This window comes from Rhinopithecus bieti, unplaced genomic scaffold (genome assembly GCF_001698545.2).
Source record: "Rhinopithecus bieti isolate Rb0 unplaced genomic scaffold, ASM169854v2 scaffold_3858, whole genome shotgun sequence".
NCBI classification, from domain to species: domain Eukaryota; kingdom Metazoa; phylum Chordata; class Mammalia; order Primates; family Cercopithecidae; genus Rhinopithecus; species Rhinopithecus bieti.
This window is the reverse complement of record NW_016804227.1, coordinates 912,065-928,638: the sequence shown is the minus strand read 5'-3', so window position 1 is coordinate 928,638 and position 16,574 is coordinate 912,065. Positions and strand designations below refer to the sequence as shown.

Sequence of the window (16,574 nt, the reverse complement as noted above, 5' to 3'; positions counted from 1 at the left end):
TCACACATATTTGTGTTAGGGGAAAAGAATCCAGTGGAGAGAGAGAAACTGATGGTGGGAAAGAGTACAAATTACCCAGAGACATGATGCCAAGTAGGAAGCACATCTATTCTGCCTTTAAAAAGTAACCCACCGGCTGGGCGCAGTGGCTCACGCCTGTAATCCCAACACTCTGGGAGGCTGAGGCGGGCAGATCACCTGAGGTGAGGAGTTCGAGACTAGCCTGGCCAACATGGTGAAACCTCATCTCTACAAAAATACAAAAATTAGCCAGGCATGGTGGTGGGCACCTGTCATCTCAGCTACTCGGGAGGCTGAGGCAGGAGAATTTCTTGAACCCAGGAGGCAGAGGTTGCAATGAGCCGAGATCGCAGCACTGCACTCCAGCCTGGGTAACAGAGCAAGACTCCGTCTCAAAAAACCAACCAAACAAACAAAACAACAACAACAACAAAAAAAAACCACTTCTTGCTCTAAGATAGGAAGAAAGAGAAAGAATGAACAGGGGGAGACATTCTGTTTTGGAAAGTAGAGCGTGATATGAGCTGTTTCCCAGGCTAGAAGGCAATAACTGGATAAAAACTGGGTGACACTGATCTCAGTGGAGGTGCAGGTAAGGTTTATCTGCTGGGAATAAGGGAGGTGGAGATGAAATTGGGAATGAGGGCTGAGGAAGAGGTTTGGACCTATATCTTGCAAGGCAGAAGGGCCAGAAGCTATACTCGGGGCCCATATCATATTTAAAACAAAGATACATTTGGCAAGGACCCAGTCTCCAATTCCCAGTGAGTTCCTTCATTATTATTTGACAGAAGCAGAGAGGATAGCCAAGGAGTACTGGGGCTGGGAGATGGGGGCAGAGACCCAGGTTTCCAGCTGCCCTAAGCTTCAAACTTGTCTCATGTTTACCTGCAGGGAACAAAAATCTGACAAAGAAACAATAAACAAGGCCCTTCCATCAATCTTGCAGACCTGAAAGTCTTTGCTCAAGATGCCTAGATTCTTCCTATCCAGTAAGTCCTCCTCTTCTTTTGAATTGTATTTTCTATATATAAAACATTTCATGCGTTAGGAATTTCCCTATGCCCCATTATCACACTCAAAAATGCTTCCAGATTTCCACACAGCAAAAGCACAGTAATTCCACACCAATGCCATTAAACCCGTGGGAAATCGAAATATGTCAAAGCTTGAAATTGGCTAAGTGCTTCTTAAAAATTACAATGATGTCACAGGAGGATAGATACAGTGATGGTAGAGGTTGAAGAAGGAATATGAAACTTTATGGCAGTCTACTCCTAGATAGAAAGATTGCCAAACCAACACCTGCTCTAAGTCTTCAAAATATATCTGGTGGTAAACAGTTGTGTTTTTTTTTTTTTTTTTTTTTTTTTTTGGCAAAAGGGGATTATCTGGGCTTAAGAAGATAAACCTAGGCAATTGGCATGTGTTACAGTAATACCTGTAACATTTTTAGTTTCTTTTTTGATCCTAAAGTATATTCTTTTTACCATATTGACTCTTTCAAAGTCCTTCCTAATTCCTTATGACAGATAAAACTTTTTTTTTTTTTTTTTTTTTTTTTACATTCTTGGTTTCTGTATATTTTGTTTAGGAATATGGAATAGCAACCGAGTGGGTCTTGGCCTCCTGCTTCCTAGATCTCAGTCAATCCCTCCTCAGCCACCTGTTCCCCAAACAGTTGCGGGGGCCATGTAAACTGGCATCCTGCCCTTCCACCTGCCTTTCTGGCCACCTGTTGCCAAGACTTTAAGAAAACACAGGGAAGTAAGGCTCTCTTCAAGGTCAACAGCCAATGGTCCATCCCCACCTCAGTGTCTCTAAGTTCACAGGATGAGATTTTCCACCGCAGCATTAACCACTGTGGCCTAAAAGGGAGGGTAACTCTCCTGAGCAAAGCCATGGAGACCACTGAGAATTGGGAAAAGCCAGCCTGTGTCATTCACCCCAAGCCCTGCCAGCTGTCCTCTAGGTCCCTCCTCTAGAGATTCTAGTTCAGTTTGTCTGGGTGGTGCTCGGAATCTATCATTTTAAACAAGTTCCCAGATAATTCTGATGCAGTCAGTTAATTTATTCATTCCTTGGATCTTATGTGCATTTGACAAATATTTTCTAAGTATTTATGCTGGCATTTTGTGTACAGTAGTATACAAAAACACAGATATGTTTCCTGCCTTCGTGATGCTTCTATTCTAAAGAGAAGGAAAACAATAAATGATCACACAAATAAAATATAAATGTGCTAAGTATTGGTCTATGTTCTAGGCTGGACAAATCTGGACTAACCCATGGCCAATTGGAAAAAGAAAAAAATATTTCCTCCAAAGAAGGTTGCAGTCTTCCTCCTCCCTCTTTCTTTTCCTTTTTCTTTTCTCTTTCCCTCTCCCCACTCTCTCTTTCTTATCTACCTGACCCACTTCTGTGTATCTGTTAAAATGAAAATATCAACCGCTACACCCTGCTGCTATCCACCTTCCCAGGCAAACCTTATGAGAGGCAGAATGATGCTAGGGCAGAGTGTTGGAAATTTAAATTCTAGTCTTCACTCCATCCCTACCTAGCAAACTTTCCTAGGTAAGTCACAAGTTTTCTGAATGCCTAGTCCTTAGGTCTTTACTGATTTACTACAACTACATGACTTTCAAGTCTCTCAATTTGTGCTGAAATGTAAGCTGAAAAAGCCAAAATGGCAGTTTTGTCCCTTTATCCGCCATTAGTTCATTGACCTTCTTCACTTTTGCCATATCTTATCATTAATCTGTTCTACCCAAATGCTCATGTCCACAATCAGTCCACGACAGGTATCAATCTACTTTCTTTGCCTGACACAGGGTCTCCTGCAGAAGATCATTTACTTCTGTGGTGAACACAAGAAGCTGTAATCTCACAAGGTTAAATGAGCCTGTTTCCTCTCATTGTCTGCAGGCTCCCCAGCCATCTGGCCCTCACAGCATCTCTCTCATTCTTTATTCTAGAGTCAAGAGGCAAGGTGCTTCAGAGATGACACAGCTTGACATTTATGTGCTACTTCCCACCCCAACCCCCCAGGAGCCCTTGTAATAAGTTTCCCTGCGTCTTTTTCCACTCTTTGTTCCAGAATCACCATCATTTTGGGTGATCCATATGCCTATCAATTAAAGTGCTACCTGAAGCGCAGTTCAAGTTCTTGAGATGGATGAAAAAGGGGTGAAAGGAGACACAGCAATCTTCAACTCTGCTTTCTTACTTTTGAATAAGAGGAGATGGAATGCAAGGTCAGAGAACTGGGTTTGAATCTCATGATTTAACTGCTATATAATCTTGGCCAAATTATTTAAACTTTGTGTCTGTTTATACTTAGCAATATAAAGACACTGGTCATACCTACCACTCAGAATTTCAATCAGAATTAAATGAAATAATATATGCAAAGTGCTTAATATAGTACACCTGGCATGGAGTGATAATTCAATAAACAGATCTTTTGTTATAACTCATTCCTATTCAATCGTCATCTGCTACCACTTTCCCAAAAACACACTTCTTTTACATTTAATCCATGAACAAATTATTTTATCATTCTGATTTTCTCCATTTCCTGTTCTTGATTCCGACTTTTAAAAATTATGCTCTGGATGGCTCTTAAAAATATCTCTGTTTTATACACACACACACACACACACACACACATACACATACATATATGTACATATATGTATATCTATATACCTATACACACATATACATATCCTGTATCCTATTAAAATGTGTATTGATCCCTGTATCCAATGAAATACATACACACACATTTTAATAGGGATATAGGAATCTATGTATAAATGTCAATACAACATATAGAATTTTATGCATTCTATCACATTTTGAGATAATTAAGGCAAGCATTTTCTGCACATATCCACCTTCCACTCCCAAAAGCGAAGCAAAATCCAGAGATTTTCTCCACTGAAATAAACACTGCCTGCAGAGGCTGGGCATGTCTTTGCTAGCAGATAAAAGACTAACTTGGCAGGTCTAGACTGTGATGACAGGTGCAGTTCTTGTGGATGGAACTGGACTGGGATGGAAAGGCTTGTGCCAAGCAGACACAGGGGTATCTTGAAATTCAGTAAGGGAAAAAGCTGGATGGATGGGTACAGGCACAGGAACTAAAAGGGAAGAGTGAGCTAGATGGTATAACAAAGTCATTGCTAGCTTTCAACTTGTGAACTAAGAAGTATTAGGGATATCTCATAAAATATACACCTGTTTATTTTTAAACACATTGTATATTTTTTCAGTTAACTGACTTTTTCTTTACAGAGGAAATACCAGGGTTTTGTTTTAGCTCTCTTTTCCAAAGAAATTCAATTTAATTTGATAATTTCAGTCTCCAGCATAGAAATTGTGAGGCCCCCAAATAATCAATTTCCCCAGGGTCAGCCCTATACTTTAAATGTCCATAGTAGGCTCTTAGAACATTGCTTAGGGGAGATCAGTTAGGTAATTGTCTCCCTAGGGCCAGGAAGCAAACTGCTAAGCACTTCCATGCACACAGTTATTTTGCAGGGCACCTGATCCTTTACCTCAGTGCTGCCTCTCCCTGAAATGCACTCAGCAGAAAAGGATAGTGACTGAATAGAAACCTTACCCTGGGTTCATTTCGAGGTCTGGCAAAGCTGAGTCCCTAAACGCTAGGCATGTCAACAAGCTCCAAAGCAGGAGCCTAAAGCTGTACACACTGTAGTTACTTAGCTCTCAGTACAGACCAGCATTTTGAGAGAGACCTGTCAAATTTTTCCTACAGGAGAGGTTTTCTTTTGCTCAAAGTTTCCTTTCAGTTGGAAGTATCCTCTGCTTCCTGAAAATGCTGCAATGCAAATGTACCATAAGATAGCCCAGCAATGATCATCCGGCTCAGCAGGGGGACAGAAAACCTCACCAGCCCAGATCTGCAAAGGTGGCCATGCTCTAGGGAAATCCCTTTATTGCTGTTGGGGCTTCACCATCTCTGAGTTAAAAAAGGAAACAAAGATTAGGCCTAGCTTACCAGAGTGAAAGGAAACAACCCACACTGAGGTAATTAATTTATAGCCTGTGAATCTACACCACGCTACTGCTAGAATAAAGTCCAGACCTACCATTTGTACAGCAGGCTAGAAAAAGAGCTGACCACAGAGGCAGTGAAATGAGTGACAGGGTGCAGGCTGTCTGCACAAGATGGCCTGGGTTCCAAGCCTGCTCCTCCATTGCTAGCTGTGTGACCTAAGGCAGGTTACTAACTGGCCTATTCTACCTACTGAGGCTATGCGTAAGTAAAAAGGAAACAATCAAGCAATGACCTTGTTGTACTGTGGGGAAGAGTAAATGAGTTAGCATGCAAAGTGCTTTAGATCAGTGCCTGACATCATCTAAGTAGGTAACAGTTTTCAGTGACCTTCCCCTGAGGGGAGGAATGTACAAACAAAAGCCTACCTTTCAGCATCAGAGTGAATTACTGGTTTCAGTATGAAATTGTATCCAGAAAAGTTCTTTTTTCCTATCTGTTTATTTAAAAAATATTTCCAAGATGTTTTGAATGAAAATGTTAAAATATTATTGTAAATGTAAATGATAGTTATCCGAGGGAGACTTGTAATGCCTTCTCCTTCTCCCCCCACAAAACATATATGCTAAAAGATTGCCATGTTTTGGGTATATATTTAGTAAGAATTTACCAAGCATTTTCCCAGTCTGAAGTTGCCTCACTCTATTTAGGAATGTTAAGGTAGGTTTTTAATCATAAAGGGATGCCGGATTTTGTCAGATGCTTTTTCTGTATCTACTGAGATGATCATGTGATTTTGTTTTAATTCTGTTTACATGGTGTATCACATTTATTTACTTGCATATGTTAAACCATCCCCGCACCCCTGGTATGAAACCCACTTGATCATGGTGAATTATCTTTTTGGACATGCTGTTGGATTCAGTTAGCTAATATTTTACTGAGGATTTTTGTATCTATGTTCATCAGAGATATTGATCTGTAGTTTTATTTTTTTGTTATATTGTTTCCTGGTTTGGGTATTAGGGTGATACTGGCTTCACAGAATAATTTAGGAAAGACTCCTTCTTTATCTTTTGGAATAGGGTCAACAGGATTGGTACCAATTCTTCTTTGAATGTCTGATAGAATTCAGCTGTGAGTCTGTCTGGTCCCGGACTTTTTTTTTTGTTGGTAACTTTTTAATTACCATTTCAGTCTCGCTGCTTGTTATTGGTCTATTCAGACTTTCTAATTCTTCCTGGTTTAATTTAGGATGGTTGTATATTTCCAGGAATTTATCCATCTCCTCTAGGTTTTCTAGTTTATGCGTGTAGAGGTGTTCAAAGCAGCCTTGAATTATCTTTTGTATTTCTATGGTATCGGTTGTAATATCTCCTACTTTGCTTCTAATTGAGCTTATATGGATCTTCTCTCTTCTTTTCTTGCTTAATCTCACTAATGGTCTATCAATTTTATTTATCTCTTCAAAAGAATCGGCATAGAAGGGACATACCTTAAGGTAATAAAAGCCATCTCTGACAAACCCACAGCCAACATTATACTGAATGAGGAAAAGTTGAAAGCATTTCCCCTAAGAACAGGAAAAAGACAAGGATGCCTACTTTCACCACTTCTATTCAACATAGTACTGGAAATCCTAACCACAGCAATCAGACAAGAGAAAGAAATAATGGGCATTCAAATCGGTAAAGAGGAAGTCAAACTGTCACTGTTTGCTGATGACATTATCATATACCTGGAAAATCTTAAAGACTTATCCAAAAAGCTCCCAGGACTGGTAAATGAATTCAGCAAAGTTTTAGGATACAAAATTAATGTACACAAATCAGTAGCCCTGCTATACACCAACAGCAACCAAGCTGAGAATCAAATGAAGAAATCAACCATTTTTACAGTAGCTGTAAAAAAAAAAAAAAAAAAAAAAAAAACTTAGGAATACACTTAACCAAGGAGGTGAAAAACCTCTACAAGGAAAACTACAAAACACTGCTGAAAGAAATCACAGATGACGCAAACAAATGGAAACACATCCCATCCTCATGGATGGGTAGAATCAACATTGAGAAAATGACCATACTGCCGAAAGCAATCTACAAATTCAATGCAATTCCCATTAAAATATCACCATCATTATTCACAGAATGGGAAAAAAAATCCAAAAAATTCATATGGAACCTAAAAAGAGCCTGCATAGCCAAAGCAAAACTAAGCAAAAAGAACAAATCTGGAGATATCACATTACCTGACTTCAAACTATACTGTAAGGCCACAGTCATCAAAACAGCATGGTACTAGTATAAAAACAGGCATATAGACCTGTGAAACAGAATAAAGAATCCAGGAATAAAGCCAAATAATTACAGTCGACTGATCTTGGACAAAGCACAACAAAAATATAAAGTGTGGAAAAGACACCCTATTCAACAAATGGTGCTGGGATAATTGGCAAGTCACATGTATACATAAGAATGAAACTAGATCCTCATCTCTCACCTTATACAAAAATCAACTCAAGATGGATTAAAGACTTAAATCTAAGACCTGATACCTAAAAGTTCTAGAAGATAACATTGGAAAAACCCTTGTAGACATTGGCTTAGGCAAAGACTTGATGACCAAGAAGCCAAAAGCAAGTGCAACAAAAACAAAGATAAATAGATGGGACTTAATTAAAGTAAAAAGCTTCTGCACAGCAAAAAAACAATCAGCAGAATTAACAGACAATCCACAGAGTAGCAGAAAATCTTCATAATATGCACATCTGACAAAGGACTAATATCCAGAATCTACAAGGAATTCAAATAAATCAGCAAGAAAGAAAAAATCCCTTCAAAAAGTGGGCTAAAGGCTAGATGCAGTGGCTCACATCTACAATCCCAGCACCTTGGGAGGCCGAGGCGGGTGGGTCACCTGAGGTCAGAAGTTGGCCAGACCAGCCTGGCCAACATGGTGAAACCCTGTCTCTAATAAACACAAAAAATTAGCCAGGCATGGTGGCATATGCCTATAATCCCAGCTACTTGGGAGGCAGAAGCAGGAGAATTGCTTGAACCTGGGAGGCAGAGGTTGCAGTGAGCCGAGATTGCGCATTGCACTCCAGCCTGGGCAACAAGAGCGAAAACTCTGTCTCAAAAAAAAAAAAAGTGGGCTAAAGACATGAATAGATAATTCTCAAAAGAAGATATACAAATGGCCAAAAAAACATGAAAAAAATGCTCAATATCACTAACAATCAGGGAAATGCAAATCAAAACCACATTGCGGTATCACTTTACTTCCTGCAAGAATGATTATAATAAAAAAGTTTAAAAATGGAATACTACTCCACCATAAAAAGGAATGAAATAATGGTATTTGTAGCAATCTGGATGGAATTGGAGATCATTATTCTAAGTGAAGTAACTCAGGAATGGAAAACCAAAAGTACGTTCTCACTCATAAGTGGAAGCTAAGCTATGAGGACGCACAGGCATAAGAATGATACAACGAACTTTGGAGACTCAGAGGAGGAAAGAGTGGGAAGGGAGTGAGGGATAAAAGACTACACGTTGGGTATGGTGTACACTGCTCGGGGGATGGATGCACCAAAATCTCAGAAATCACCACTAAAGAACTTATTCACCAAATACCACCTGTTTCCCAAAAACCTATTGAAATAAAATTTAAAATAAAAATAAACAAGCTTTGAAAGAAAAAAAAAGAATATTAAGGTAGGAACACGAAGACTTAGGTTCTAGGCCTGGCTTTGCTACAGACGAACCACATGAGCTTAGATAAAACATTTCCTTTTCTTTCTCTGTTAGTCTCGATTTTCTCCTCTGAAAAATGAATGGCTTAGGGATGAATGACCAAAGTCCCATCACATCAACAATCCCTGATTCTCCCCATTGCTTTTTAAAATTGATACATAATATCTGTACATATTTTCAGGGTATAGTTGATAATTTGATACCTTCATGTAATATGTAAAGATCAAATCAGGGTCACTGGAATATATACTACCTTAAATTTATCTTTCTTTTCTTTGTGCTGGTAACATTCAAATTATTCTCTTCTGACTATTTTGAAGTATACAACAGATTGTTAACTGCAGTCACCCTAGCAATCTGTCAAACATTAGGTCTTATTTATTCTATTTAACTGGTATATTTGTACCTATTAATCAATCTCAATCAGGCATGGTGGCTCACACCTGTAATCCCAGAACTTTGTGAGGCCAAGGGAAGAGTATTGCTTGAGCCCAGGAGTTCAAGACCAGCCTAGGCAATATAGGGAGACCCCATCTCTATAAACAATTTAAAAAATTAGCCAGACATGATGGCACGCACCTGTGGTCCCAGCTACTTGGGAGGCTGAGACAAAGCACTGCCTGAGCCCAGGAGGTCAAGGTTACAATCAGCTGTGTAGCGTGCAGTACACTGCAGCCTGCATGACCTTCCCAGCCTCTGGTAACCACCAATCTACTCTGTATCATTGAGATCTACTTTTTAAACTCCCATATATGAGTGAGAATATGCAATATATGTCTTTCTGTGCTTGGCTTATTTCACTTAACATAAGGACCTCTGGTTCCATCCATGTTGCTGCAAATAACAGAATTCCATTCTTTTTTTATCACTGAAAAACATTCCATTGTGGAATATTCAAATTCCAAAGAGAATTATTTACAAATTAATCTGTTCCCTGATCCAATCATTCTCCCTAGTAATCATGTATTGCTCTCAACAAAATTCCTCTTTCCCCCCTCCCACAACTTGCTTCTCCACCATAACTTGTTTTGCCAGTATCCAAGACCCCAATCTTTCTGTAACCTCAAGATCATATATAAGCTTCTTAACCCCACTGAGATATTGGGCAATCACTCTGTAGTTCTCCTGTGTACGTTAATAATAAATTTCTTACGCCTTTTCTCTTATTAATCTGTCATTTGTCAGTTGATTTTTCTGTCAACCTTTCAAGGGTGAAGGGGAAGTTTTCTGTTCATCTCTACAATATATACCACATATTTTTTTCCCATTCATCAATTGATGGGTACTTACATTGATTCTAAATTTTGGCTATTAAGAATAGTGCTGCAATAAACATGGGACTGCAGGTATCTCTTTAATGTACTGATTTCCTTTCTTTTGGATATATATCCAAGTAGTGGAATTGCTGGATCATATGCCATTTCAACTTCTAGCTTTTTTTTTTTTTTTTTTTTTTTAGAGACGGAGTCTCACTCTGTCACCCGGGCTGGAGTGCAGTGGCCGGATCGCAGCTCACTGCAAGCTCCGCCTCCTGGGTTTACACCATTCTCCTACCTCAGCCTCCCGAGTAGCTGGGACTACAAGCGGCCGCCACCTCGCCCAGCTACTTTTTTGTATTTTTTAGTAGAGACGGGGTTTCACCATGTTAGCCAGGATGGTCTTGATCTCCTGACCTCATGATCCGCCCGTCTTGCCCTCCCAAAGTGCTGGGATTACAGGCTTGAGCCACCGCGCCTGGCCTCAACTTCTAGCTTTTTGAGAAACATCCATGTTTTCCATAGTGGCTGTACTGATTTACAATCCCACCAACAGTGTACAAGAGTACTGCTTTCTCCACATCCTCACCAGTTTCTGTTATATCTAGTTTTTGTTTTGTTTTATTTTATGAGATGGAGTCTCACTCTGTTGTCCAGGCTAGAGTGCAGTAGAATCATCTCAGCTCACTGCAACCTCTGCCCTCTGGGTTTAAGTGATTCTGCTGCCTCAGTCTCCTGAGCGCTGGGACTACAGGCGTGTGCCACCACACCTGGCTAATTTTGTATTTTTAGTAGAGACAGGGTTTCACCATGTTAGCCAGGCTGGTCTTGAACTCCTGGCCTCAAGTGATCCTCCTGCCTCTGCCTCCCAAAGTGCTGTGATTGCAAGCGTGAGCCACTGCACCTACCATACCCTGTCTTCTTACAAAAATTTGCTGGGCATGGTGGCACATGCCTGTAGTCCCAGCTACTCTGGAGGTTGAGGCAAGAGAATCACTTGAAGACATTCTAACTGTATTGAGATGATAGCTCATTGTGGTTTTGGTCTGCATTTCTCTGAGGATTAGCGATACTGAGCATTTTTTCATATACCTGTTGCCCATTTGCATGTCTTCTTTTGAGAAATGTTTATTCATATCTTTGCCCATTTTATAATTAGATTATTTGAGGTTTTGCTATTGAGTTATTTGAGCTCCTTATATATTCTGGTTATTAATCTCTTATCAGATGAATAGCTTGCAAATATTTTCTCCCATTCTATGAGTTGTCTCTTCAGTTTATTGTTTCCTTTGCTGTGCAGGAGCTTTTTAGCTTGATATAATCCCATTTGTCTATTTCTGCTCTTGGCTGCCTGTGCTTTGAGGTCTTACACAAAAAATCTTTACCCAGACTAATGTCCTGGAGCATTTCCCCAATGTTTTCTTTCACAAGTGTCATGGTTTCAGGTCTTAGATTTAAATATTTAATTCATTTTATTTGATTTTGCATATAGTGAAAGATAGAGGTCCAGCTTCATTCTTAAACATATGGTTATTCAGTTTTTCCAGCACATTTACTGAAGAGACTGTCCATTCTCCAACGTATGTTCTCAGTGCCTTTGTCGAAAATAAGTCGACTGTAAATGTGTGGATTTATGTCTGGGCTCTCTATTCCGTTCCATTGCTACATGTCTGTTTTTATGCCAGTACCATGCTGATTTGGTTACTATAACTTTGTAAAATATTTTGAAGTCAGGTAGTGTGATGCCTCCAGTTGTGTTCTTTTTGCTCAGGATTGCTCTGGTTATTCAGGGTCTTCTGTGGTTCCATAAAAATTTTAGATTTTTTTTTTCTATTTCTGTAAAGAATGTGATTGGTATTTTGATAGGGATTGCATAAAATGTGTAAATTTATTTGCAGAGTATTGTCATTTTGATGATATTAATTCTTCCAGTCCATGAGCAAAAAATCTCTTTCCATTTTTTGTGTGTCCTCTTCAATTTTTTTCCATCAGGGTTTAATAGTTTTCCTTGTATACATCCTTCACTTTTTTTTTTTTTTTTTTTTTTTTTTGAGACGGAAGTCTCGCTCTGTCGCCCCAGGCTGGAGTGCAAGTGGCCGGGATCTCAGGTCACTGCAAGCTTGCCTCCCGGGGTTACGGCGCATTCTCCTCGCCTCAGCTCCCGAGTAGCTGGGACTACAGGCGCCCACCCATCTCGCCCGGCTAATTTTTGGTATTTTTTTAGTAGAGAGGGGTTTCACCGTGTTAGCCAGGATGTGTCTCGATCCCCTGACCTTCGTGATACCACCCGTCTCGGCCTCCCATAGTGCTGGATTACAGGCTTGAGCCACCGCGCCCGGCCCACTTTTTTTTATTAAATTAACTCCTAGGTATTTTATGCTCTTTGTAGCTATTGTAAATGGGATTGCTTTCTTGATTTCTTTTTCAGATTGTTCACTGTTAGCATATATGTTACTGATTTTTGTAGGCTGATTTTGTATCCTGCAACGTTATTGAATTCGTTTATCAATTCTAACCATTTTGGTGGAGGCTTTAGGTTTTCTAAATATAAAATCATGTTGTCTGCAAACAGGGCTCACTTGACTTCTTCCTTTTTCATGGTTTTCTCTTCTATCACCTGTCTCCCCAAAACTGATCTCCCCTTTTCATTACTTTCTCTATTATCTTCTATCTACTCCTTGTCCTCTCTGGATATCATGTAATTCTCAATATATTAATAAAGTTTCTTACCTAGCTCTAAATAGTAAGTATATTGCCTCCTAATGAAAATCTTTTTTAATTAATAAAGTCAGAAACCGTTGGAGTGAGAGATTCATTCCCATACCCTCAGCACTTACCACAATTTTTTCTGTGGTTTTCTAGCAAAACAGTTTCTGCTGGCTTCCCTCCACCAAATCCTCTCTCAGATTTTCCTCTGCCCTCAATCCCCTAGATTGAAGAGATTATCTAAAGCCTTTCTCTTCTCCATTCATTGCACTAGGTCAGACTCAAATAATTTTACTATTTCCCATTTGGACAATTTATGTTGTTCCTCAACAGGTTAAGTAGAAGTAAATTTTTGAGGTGGTTGTTCTCTGAAGCAAAGAGTTCGTGCCCCGCCCCCCGACAAATGTGAAGACCAGTGTGGGGCTGCTATATTCTTCTTTGCAAAGTAATAATAGTAAAATAGCACTACCATACACTATCACCATCATTTCAGAAGAACATTGTAACGTTAAAAAGTAAGAAGGACACAATCTCAGAATAAAATACAGTCCTTACATGGAATAAATTAGTGACCAGCTTTATAGCTTTATGGAGCCACTTTCTACAGGGTCTTTATTTTTCCCATGTCTCTAAAGAACAGGGAAAACTTCAGAGACACATACAGGTGAACTGATTAGTATTTAAGAGGTGACATGGTATAAATTATCACATATACCTTATTTCAACCAATTTGAAGGAGGAAGTTTAATATGCTTCCCCTCAACTTGGGTTGGTCTTTGCAGCCAGCACTGGGCTTTCTATTTCGATTTCCTCTTATCCAAAACAAACTTTTAGTACCAGAAGTAGTTCTAGAGGAACAGAATTTTAAGGATAGATTTCTTTAGTTGGTTTTGGGGTTTCTGGAATTGGCTGCTCAATAAAATTAGATCCAAAAACGCTAAGGACTCTACTTCTAATACTATGGAGAATACTGACCATCCTTGGCATGAACTGTTTAGAGAGTTATGCAAAATAAATGCATTTGATACTCCTGATTCACCACTCTTGAGAGGCAAAGAGTTTAGCAACTCTACACATAATACCTTTGACCATATGTGGAGAAGCAAGGAATATAATGAAGTTGGTTGGTTGCTCCTAAGTTCACTGGACAAGGTCATGAAAGAAAACAATGAACACAGGGATTCTAACTCCTGGCTCCAGAAGCACATACTGAGCCTGGAATCTTCTAAGAGTGCCCTTAGTGAGAGTCTTAGCTCCTGCAGAGAAACAGCTGGAAATTGTGGAAAATCAGACACAAGCTCTTATCATGTGAGTGGCTGATGTGCAATGAAAGGTACATGCTCAGGCTCATCAGGTGTCTACTGTTAAAGTGAGGGCATTAACTGGAAAAGAGTGGGACCCTGCAACTTAGAATGGAGATGTATGGGAGGACGTTTAACATCAACTTTAAACATCTCATGCCACAAGTTTAGCAATCCATATGACACAGCAAAGCAAGATGAACCTGGATGTTTTCTGCACACAAAAAGATCTTCCCCACACTGCCATCATCCCTCTCCTCTGTTTGTAGGTTTCTGTTCCTGCATACATTTCTCCCACCTTTTTACTGTGGCTCCTTACAAGCTCAAGCTTCTGAAATCCACCAATATTCTAGGTCCATTGATGTTCTTTGCTCCACATGTTTGCGCCCTTCTCTAAAGCTTTTCTGTTTTTCTTCTATCATCCATTTTTCTTAACATCAACTCTGTAAAATTTTTCTTATGCTTGTTTCTATAATAATTTAACCACAAGTATATGGGTACAGAGAAAAAAAGCTTTTCTAAAACCTCTTTTGCCTTAGAGGTCACTTAATTCTATTAGAGTAGTACCATTGAGTTTAGATGGTCCCCATTTGAGGCCACTAAAAATAACTACTTCAGGTGTTACGATTTAGCACACCTGCAACTGTTACAAAGATAAGGTAATAGAGCCATACAAATGATAATCATATTGCTTTTTGGCACGTTTGGGATTTTTTTAAAGGAAGCAATGCATAAATAAATGTAAATTTAGAAAGAAAAGAAGATGAAGGGGGAAAAAACCTTACAATTGTCAAAATCCATGTCAATACATTAAAAAAAAAAAGCTATATTTCTATTGATCTTGATTTTGCACAATATTCTATTTTGATGGTTTTATTTATTTATTTATTTTTGAGACAGAGTCTTGCTCTGTCACCCAGGCTGGAGTGCAATGCCGTGATCTCGGCTACTGCAATCTCTGCCTCCCGGATTCAACCCATTTTCCTGCCTCAGTCTCCGGGTAGCTGGGACTACCGGTATGCGCCACTACACCTGGCTAATTTTTTTGTATTTTTAGTAGAGATGGGTTTCACCATGCTGGCCAGGCTGGTCTCAAACTCCTAACCTCAAGTGATCCACCCGCCTTCACCTCCCAAAGTGCTGGGATTACAGATGTGAGCCACTGCGCCTGGCCCCATTTTGATGATTTTTAGTTGAACTGAGTTACATTTATTTTACAATATCTTAGATAGTAAAATCTGACAGAGAATTATGTCGTCCTTTATTTTCCATTTCATTTACATTTGTTTTTTTGCCTTCAACAAAGTAACATATGATTGCTTAAATTTTTTTCAAATATTTCAGAAATATAATGGGGTAGTAAAAGGCTTCTATGAGTCCACTCCCCAACATATAGACATGTGCAAGATAATCATTGTAACCCGTTAGTATATATTCTTCCAGTTTTTTTATTGTATATACACTAATATACATATTACTAATCAGCATGTTTTTAAATGAGAAAGACTCCACCACTTACCAAAATAAGCCCTGATATTAGTGAAGAAGTGCCTGTTAGGGCCACGTAGAACTTCGGTGTTAATGTGTTCAAAACATGCTCACTGAAAAGAAAAGAGAGAGAAAGGGAGAAGAACAAGGAATGTATGAGTATGTCAGTAAAACAGCTCTTTCATTTTCTCTCTGGTAAAATTATTTATTTCTGATGATGAGAATTCTTAGAACCATAGTGAGATCCCATTAAAATGATTCACTATTACACAGGCTCAGAATATTAGGTGTCAAGTAACATATCCTGAAAGAAAAAAGCTACATACGAGAAAATAGAGTAGTTGTCATTTCTAACTCCCAAAACAATTGTTGAGAATGGTTTTCATGGATTCATAACCACGGAAGAGTTTAATCAAAGTTGATTACAAACTTCTTAGCCAAAAAGAGAAGGTGCTCTTACACATTTTGTGGGACCTGCACATCAGAGTCCCTGATGCATCAACAAGCAGTATTTCAACCTTAGAATAAATTGAAAATAGCTATATTTAATATATTAGTTATTAAAGATTATTATACTACGGTTACCCCTAATAAGGAAGGACAAATTGTTGGTGCAAAAGTAATTGTGGTTTTGGCCACTGTATGATGAGTAGAAGATTTTTTTCAACTTACTTAAAGGCTGTTAAACTGGTCATCAAAATAAATGGAGTCAATGAAAAAAATGAAAAAGTAAACCTCTAAAAATGAATGTTCACTGCCAGGCACCTTCTTTTCTTTTCTTTTTTTTAGTGAAATCAAGTTTATTAAGAAAGCAAACAAATAAAGAATGGCTATTCCATAGGCAGAGTAGCCCAGGTACCTTCTTGACCAATTCCCACCACTCTGTTCATATCCACTAATCCAGTTAACCTGGTTGCTCACCGATTAGGGTTCGCTTATAAGTATTTTCTACATATATTTTAAGTCATTGTTATTTATATCTGGATACTACACAAAACTTTTATTATTATCAAAACCACCACATACT

At 38.9% G+C, this 16,574-nt stretch overlaps 1 protein-coding gene across 6 annotated transcripts in view; it reads right to left on the bottom strand.

Moving 5' to 3' along the window:
* The window catches only part of ST7 (suppression of tumorigenicity 7), a 282,529-nt gene that overhangs the window by 121,976 nt on the left and 143,979 nt on the right, over positions 1-16,574 (bottom strand). For all 6 annotated transcript variants that reach the window (XM_017867342.1, XM_017867344.1, XM_017867343.1 and 3 more), the window contains one exon: positions 15,579-15,660. In XM_017867342.1, the coding sequence (XP_017722831.1) occupies positions 15,579-15,660 (82 nt within the window). The remainder of the gene's footprint in view (positions 1-15,578; positions 15,661-16,574) is intronic.